Below are 8,218 nucleotides of genomic sequence, written 5' to 3' on the forward strand. Positions count from 1 at the left end.
CAGGGAAGTATTTTGCCCGAACACCCTGGGAAGAGGAAACAGGCAGACGTAAGTTGTTGCATTATATACACAATAATGTTCTGCCACATAGACATTTACCACAGTCAGGTCTGTTCACTCAGTCACTGACTGCAGTTGTCTGTTGGCAGGGAGAACAGAAGGACCAGCTCTGCGTCCCAGCTGTGCACATGGCTCCCAGCATCCACAGTCCAACAATAAATCCGTACAATAACTTGTGTTCTCCTTGACTCCATCTCACCCCATCTCACCCATCTCACCTCATCTCACTCCATCTCACTCCATCTCACCTCATCTCACCCCATCTCACCCCATCTCACCTCATCTCACTCCATCTCACCCCATCTCACTCCATCTCACCCCATCTCACCCCATCTCACTCCATCTCACCCCATCTCACTCCATCTCACCTCATCTCACCCCATCTCACTCCATCTCACCCACTATCTGTGGTCTAAGTAACGGCGGTGCGTCGTTACAGTCTGTTTCTATAGAGTTATTCTTGATGCTCGTCATCGGAGCCGCCGGGTCAGATTCTAGTGAAACCAGATGAAGTCATGCAGGTTCACCAGAACCTCCTTCAGCTCAGACTCCAGCAGAGACCGGTCCACCGTGGACAGACCCAGATCCTTCAGCAGAGACTGGTCCACCGTGGACAGAACCAGATCCGGCTTCACCTGCAGCCTTGGACCTGCAGTCGGCGCTCTGGAGGGAGGAGGAGAGCTCTCCTCCTCTGTCAGACTGCCAGACCCTGCTGCAGTAAAGTGAGAGGGTTTCTAAAGGGAGTCTGGTGCTCAGAGACACGACCACTTTAGTCCACAGGGACCAACAGAACCAACACTATGAAAGTTCTTCGTAGTAACTTTAAACACAACAGATCACTAAAGTACAAAGAACAAACTACGATGAACATGATGTGAAGACAGAATGAAAACATGAAAATAAAAGATATATTTATGTATTTATTGAGTTCAGGTTCAGGTTTTATCTCCTCTTCCTGTTTGTTACAAGCTAATCTGAGTCTGTTATAACATGAGAAGAGGCTGGTATTGGTGGTAATAAGGTAACTTCATACATGTGACATCAACTCCCACTGTTACTGAGAAATATGAGTAATGAAGTGCAGAACTCCATCGTTCCACAGGGAGGAGCTGCAACAGGAAGCAAAGCAGAAACATCATTTAATGTGTTCATCTGCTGTCATGTTGTCATGAACACAACTCATCTGCAGACACACTTCAGGGTCAGAACACATGAAGGAACCAAAGGACTAAACTAAATCCAGGTCCAGGTGGAGTGAGGAGTCCAGATCCTCTGATGATCCTCTGATCAGATCCAGAGGATCACAGAGATGATGGTGGACTCACTCCCAGTGAGATCCCTTCCACTCCCAGGGATGTCCCTTCCATCTGAGGAGAGAAGAAGAAGAGATGAGGAGTGTTTGCAGGACTCCCTTCATCAGCTGTCAGTCAGTGATGCAGCACATCCAGTAGAAAGAGCAGCAGGACTTCAGTCCTTCCAGCTCTCATCTTAACGTATTGGAGTGAACACACTGAGCTCCAAGCTCACACACCTGCACACACTTTGGACATCAAGTCTGTTCACTCTGCACATTGCACTCAAGTACACAGTGGAGATAAAGAGCTGAGGGTCCTGAACGCATCACGACTGCAGAAACAGAGAGGTGTTCACTGCTCACTGTAATGATGGGTTCAAAGCTGATAAAAACCACAGTTTCACTGACATGTGAACGTCTCATCTCTTTGAGATATTCCAATGAGAGAGAACAGATCAGATCAGACTGATGGATGAGGACCACTCTCTATACATGTTGAGATGCTGTCAGCTGATGAACAGCGGTATTTCCTGCAGACTTGAACACAACAACAACAGTCGTCTTCACATCAACTCAAACACACGATCACAACAAGCTTGTGGCTCATCTGATTGGCTGACTTTCTGTCCAATCGTGAAGCCTGTCAGCGTTCTCCTCTCACAGCTTCACTGAGAAGGTTGGAGGTTTACAGGAAATACTGGATCTGTGTTTAGTTCAGTACTGCTGGAACCAGCATGGACTGAGTCCAACCCTCTACTGACCTCAGAGTCTCCAGTCTACAGTGAGGACTCTCCACAAGATCAGACAGCAGCTTCACTCCTGAATCCCGCAGCTTGTTGTCTCTCAGGTCCAGTTCTCTCAGATGGGAGGGGTTGGACTTCAGAGCTGAGGCCAGAGAAGAACAGCTGATCTCTGACAAACTGCAGGTCCTCAACCTGAATAAAGAATGAATGATGAAGATCAGAATCCATTTATAATCCACTCAGATGTGTTCATGTTTTAAATGTGTAGCTCAACATGACTATGTCCTCATCAATGAGCTTTTCTCTTTGTCTTTGTATTATTGTGGATCATCATCATGTCAGCCTTCTACAGACATCATCCACATGTCACCTCAACATTCATACACCTGTTGATGTCTCCACAGGTTAACACCATGCTGCTGGTCTTAGTCAGGTCTGGAACTAGAGGATCAAGACTATATTGATCCTTTAACCAGCTGCTTCAAGAAATATGACCTGATCTCTAAGTGTGTGTGTGTGTGTGTGTGTGTCCTTAAAGATTAATATCAATGATTAAACATCATTTGTGAAAACATTTAAATGACCAGAAACCAAGAAATATTTCTACTTCATCAAGTAAACGTTTTCAATATAAAACAAAATATTAGTTCAGAGGATCTTCTGTCTACAGATGTGACCATTGACCAAAAATTATGAACATTAATTTACTTTAACAACTAACAGTCGACATTTACTATATCTTTAAGAAACAATTCTGTTTTGACTGAAGACTCAATTTAGTTCAAGAAACATGAAAATATGAATAAAAACATGTTTGCTACTTTATGGATTCAAGTTATGTTTTTACATTAATTAAGTTAAATTGTTAAATAAATATAATAGATCTATAAAAGTAACAGAGAATCAGTGAACTGACCTCAGAGTCTCCAGGCGACAGTGTGGACTCTCCAGTCCAGCAGATAGCAGCTTCACTCCTGAATCATACAGGTTGTAGTTGTGACTCAGGTCCAGCTCTCTCAGATGGGAGGGGTTGAACTTCAGAGCTGAGGCCACAACTTCACAGAGAGTCTCTGAGAGATCACAGGCAGTTAGTCTGGAATGACACAAATATTACAACATATTATGATGAAAGAGGACACTTCATATTTACTTCCTGCTTCTTGTTTTGATGAACATTATCTCTTCACATCAGTGGTTCAGCTGATCTTATCAACTGTGTTTCACATGAAACAATAACTCTCATCACTCTCTCTCTACCTGCAGACTTTAATCTTTGTTTGTCTTTAATGTGCAGATGAAGGGAGACAAAGTGTCGCTACATTGAGGCTTCCATAATGTCTGTATACGATTAAATATTTATAGAATTAGATGTTTTTGTCGTAAACACTCTTTTCTGAGCCTCTGAAAATATATATTCAACAGAATTAACGGACCAATGAGGCTGCATTATTTTCAACTAAATTACTTTCAACATGATGTCATCAGAAATATGTTTCAGTGAATCAGCATTAAAAACATAACATGGTGTTCATGAGATCTTTATAAAAGTCTGAATTCAACCATTCTGCTTTTCCTCTCAGGCTGTCTGATGAAACATGGAGTGATCTGTCTGTAGTTTGTTTAGAACTAACTCAACACTTCCTGCAGCTCCTTCACAGTAAAAGTCCTCCATTAGAGAGAGCTGATCATGTGTCTGTGATCAGCTCAGCTTGAGTTAGTTGTTTGAACTGAGGTCAGAAGAGGTCTACATGTTGTGAATTTGATGTTTTTGGTTTGTTTTCTATTTAGTTAGTTAGTCTATTTCTATTAGTTACCATATGCAAAGACGGACTATCAAAAACTGACCTTCTGCTGAAAATAACAGGAATACAATCTACAATCTGTCGTCAGAGAAATAGTTGCTCCATTGAAGCTTAACTTGCACTAATTGTACTCAAAGGAACCAACCCACATCGTCCAATAGCAGGACAGAGTCTTAACAGGACAAAACACACATCAAAGCACACACACTAAAACGTCATATGCCTCAAACCACATTCTGCAACATGACTAATGACCTTCATTTTAATGTTTATTAAACTTTGTAAATGAGTTATAGAATGTAAAAGTGGTGTCTCGGGTTCAGGTCCAAGCTCGTCATTTCCTTCATGATTTCTGTCACTAGGGATGGACTGGGACGTTTAGAAGTTGGTATTAGTCCTCTTAGATTACACACAGCTTTTCTATGTGACCATCAGCTGTCACTGATACTAAGAGGAAGATTATACAAAGAGTGTCACAAAAAGTTTGTTACATTTTAATCGGCAAATAAACTTTAGTAAACACAAATCAACAAAAAATGGTCAGTAACTGAAATGACTCCTATGAATGAGTGAGTAGAAGTTCTCTTACTGTGTGTCTGAGGGTCCAGGTTCATCACTGAAGTCTGGAGGATCACCTTTGGACCAATCACTCTTCATAGACAGACAGATGGATCCTGGAGACTCTGATCTCTGTCTCTTGTTCTGAACTCTGCAAACATCAAGATTATTTAGATTTTGTTCAAAATGTATGTTTGCGCTATTTGACACCAAAAGAAGTTTGTTAAATTTGGCAGAATTTTAAGAACGGCATAAGTTTTTTTATTGTCCGTGGGAGTTTAGTCATTTTCATCCCCCAAAAAGCTTCTTAGGCAGGAAGTTATTTTTAAGGTTGAATATCTTCAGACATATAATTCCTAGAGCCATAACCATCGGGAGAACAGACTCAACGGTACACAACTGATCCGGACACAAGCAGATGTCATACTTTACTACTTAGCCTTGAAAATGAAAAAAAAAGATGAAAAGACACGTGCACATTGAATGGTTTGGGGGCACCAAGCAGTCCCCTAAAGTATATACATATGGACATTTCCATATTTCCCTCAAAGAATACAGTATTTGATGGATGTTATAACAAAGGTCAGGAGCTCTAACATAAACAGAATTCAATAACTCAAGTAAGACAAACCAATGTTGGAATTTGATGCCTTTTTGAGAAGCCAAAATGGTGGTGTGGACTCCTTCCTAGGACCATACATTAGTGTGAAAAAGGGTCTATATGTGGGCTTTGTGGTGTAAGTTGCAAGCTCCTTCCATGTTGTCTTTAAGTTTAAATTTAAAAAGATATGAAGCTTATTGAGCCCATTTGAGCAGTGAACTAAATGAACTCACAATAGACTTACTGTTTAACCAATCACATCATGGGGATGTAATAATGTGGCAAGTGAAGTGGAGATTGAAGCTGTACTACAAGCAACAAAGGAAAACAACGATGCAAAAGGAAATTATTCCTCAATTGATTGCACAGTCACTGATTTGCAAAAAGGAAGCGCTTAAAAGCCACTTCAATATCCCTGATCTTTGTTGGGACGTCACCATGTGGTTGGAACAAAGGGAGTTGAGAGTTGGGTCTACATGGGTCTACAGGGTAGTCAACAGCCGGATTTGAGTTAAGATCACACCAAGCCCCGTGAGACGTTAAGTCTCACCCGGGTGTGACTTTTGGTCCAAACTAAACACTGGGGTCTCATTGGACGAGGGGGCTCCCTGTGCTGCAGCCCTGCTGACCCTGAGACTATCAAACTCTGCGTCACCTCCAGCTCTGTGCCATCCCACACAATTCGATTCACATGAAAGGAGGTGCGCACAACGTTGTGGCTTTTTAATAAAACCTCAGAATAGTCTTAACTTCGCTGGGTGAACAATAGACTGGTTTTGGATCCTGAAGAAGAGAAGTGGACAACTTGCCTGCAGAAGGAAGAAAACGCATTCTTCAGAGAAAGAGAAGGACAAGTTCTCATTCCAATCAAGTCGACATTTGCCGGTCGTAAGGAAGACAAATTCTCTTAACTTCTGAGGAATCCAGAGTTTAACCAAGAAACTCAAAGAACAACATCGACCGCTACGAAGTCATCTCAGAGTAAGAGGCTTGTGTCTGGGCAGAGTTAGGTCATAGTGTGTTTATTACCTTGTTTGTTTTGTTTTAAGTTTACTGTAATGTTGATGTGTTATTGGGTGTTTACGGACCGCCGAGTTCCGTTAGTGATGTGTAGGAATCACTGTTGTAGTAAATGCTGCTGTAATAGTTGTTGTTTAGATCAGTCACCACGAGTGAGGTTGGTAACTGTAACTTAATCAGTTAAAAGACCAGAACAGCGCCTGGCCGTATGAGTTCGCCAGCCGAGTTCTGTGTGATAAGGTAACAGTTTCCGTATTTTACAGCGAAGGTGAGGATCTGCCTTGTTTTTTAGGGTTCTTTTGTTCTCTTTATATATGTATATACTTTGGAGCTAGGGCCCTGAATCCCCCCATTTTGCTCTTTTTTCCATTATGAAGGGCCAGTAATGAAAATGATGACATTAATTGTTCCTTCCAATCTTTTGAATCAGTTGTACATCATTTTGTCTGTGCCTCTACCAAATGTCATGGCTCGAGAAGTTATACATCTAAAGATGTTGAACTCCTAAAAATGACTTCCTGCATCAAACAGAAGGAGCTGAAGATGAAGTCCGGGGGGCATCAGACGATACAATTCTCAAAACCAAATATTTTACAGGATTTATTTGTTGGTGTCAAATAGCATAAACATAGAGTTCTAACCAAATTTAAAATTTAGACAAAAACCTCGATCTGACTCGACACGGTAGAAACACTAACTGACAGGAAGATGGCTCATATGATACATATCGAAATGTGTCACCAAAAGTTGGTATGTTGTAGTTAGCAAGTACATTTTAGTAGAAAGCATTAGAGAGAGCTAACTAAGATAACTCCTACAAATGAGTGAGTAGAAGTTCTCTTACTGTGTGTCTGAGGGTCCAGGTTCATCACTGAAGACTGGAGGATCACCTCTGGACCGATCACTCTTCATAGACAGAAAGATGGATCCTGGAGACTCTGCTCTCTGTCTGGACTGAACTCTGCAAACATGAAGATGATTTTATTCAGAATGAATCTTTGAGAACAACAAAGACATTAAAGTAGATCTGAATACACAAACTACTGATACTGCAGATATTTAGAAGCTTTTAAAGTTTGTATCAGGCCTCTTAGATTACATCACAGCTTTTCTAGGTGACTGACAGCTGTCACTGATACTAAGAGGAAGAAGCTCAAACTCAACTCAAAACCTCTAAATCTACAGAACACATTGTCAGAGGAACAGGAAGTGAACATGACTCCTATGAATGAGTTAGTAGAAGTTCTCTTACTGTGTGTCTGAGGGTCCAGGTCTTTACTGAAGACTGGAGGATCATCTTTGGACCGATCACTCTTCATAGACAGACAGCCGGAGACCAGAGACTCTGCTCTGTCCTCCTCTTCCTCCTCACAACCACTCATCTTCTGACCTGAAGTCAGTCTGAGAGTAAAACAGTAACATTAGGCTCGTTGGAGACGAGTCAGTCCTGATCAGAATCAATCACAATGCATGCTGGGTAACCTCACGAGGTCGAGGCGCCGCAGTTGCTTTTCACCGACTGCATGACCCCAATGCATGATGGGAAGTGCCTGGCTGTCGTAAGATCAAAGAGCTGATTGGCTCTTAGATTTAACAGCAAACACCACTTTTAGTAGAAAATTCTTTTTTTTGTGTAATTGTAATATTTAATTGAATGTTGTCTTTTAGTCTCATGTTGTGCAATGAAGGTTTAATCTAGAAACAGGACGGATACAATACTGATACACGCACATTTAGATAAATCCAAACGAGGTCTGCAAACTATAAGTAGCCTACAGATCTAACAGGAAGTAACTGTTTCTTTGACTTCCTGTTTATTCTTTGAAGGCGGATGAAAACTGTCCGACTTCACCGCAGTTTGTTCAACGTCTCCTGCTGCTGCTCTCGTCTACTTTACAGGAGAGAAGCAGCTCATCTAGAACGAGCCTCCTGACTGTAACACACACACACACACACACACACACACACACACACACACACACACACACACACACACACACACACACACACACACTCTAACATGTGTCCTCTACAGTCCACAGGGAGGAAAGTGACTCACACACTGTGACAGTAAATCAATCAAATGTTGGGTGAACACTCACCCTGCCTCAGCCTTCAGCTTCTCTCCTTCTGCTCTGTG

At 41.8% G+C, this 8,218-nt stretch overlaps 1 protein-coding gene across 2 annotated transcripts; it reads right to left on the reverse strand.

The window, feature by feature from the left end:
• Window positions 1-1,207: 1,207 nt before the first annotated feature.
• LOC116377217 (ribonuclease inhibitor-like) lies at window positions 1,208-8,218 on the reverse strand. Of its 2 annotated transcripts, XM_031838802.1 has the most exons (7): window positions 8,181-8,218; window positions 7,331-7,479; window positions 6,923-7,039; window positions 4,489-4,608; window positions 3,014-3,190; window positions 2,116-2,289; window positions 1,208-1,427 (listed from the first exon to the last, which is right to left on the reverse strand). In XM_031838802.1, the coding sequence occupies exons 3-7, from the start codon at window positions 6,988-6,990 to the stop codon at window positions 1,382-1,384; spliced, it is 585 nt and encodes a 194-aa protein (XP_031694662.1). In that variant the 5' UTR covers window positions 6,991-7,039; window positions 7,331-7,479; window positions 8,181-8,218; the 3' UTR covers window positions 1,208-1,381. The 2 variants fall into 2 exon arrangements, with proteins under 2 accessions (XP_031694662.1, XP_031694663.1); XM_031838803.1 differs by lacking the exon at window positions 6,923-7,039.

Source organism: Anarrhichthys ocellatus, unplaced genomic scaffold (genome assembly GCF_004355925.1).
Source record: "Anarrhichthys ocellatus isolate YVR2014 unplaced genomic scaffold, GSC_Weel_1.0 scaffold1026, whole genome shotgun sequence".
NCBI lineage: Eukaryota > Metazoa > Chordata > Actinopteri > Perciformes > Anarhichadidae > Anarrhichthys > Anarrhichthys ocellatus.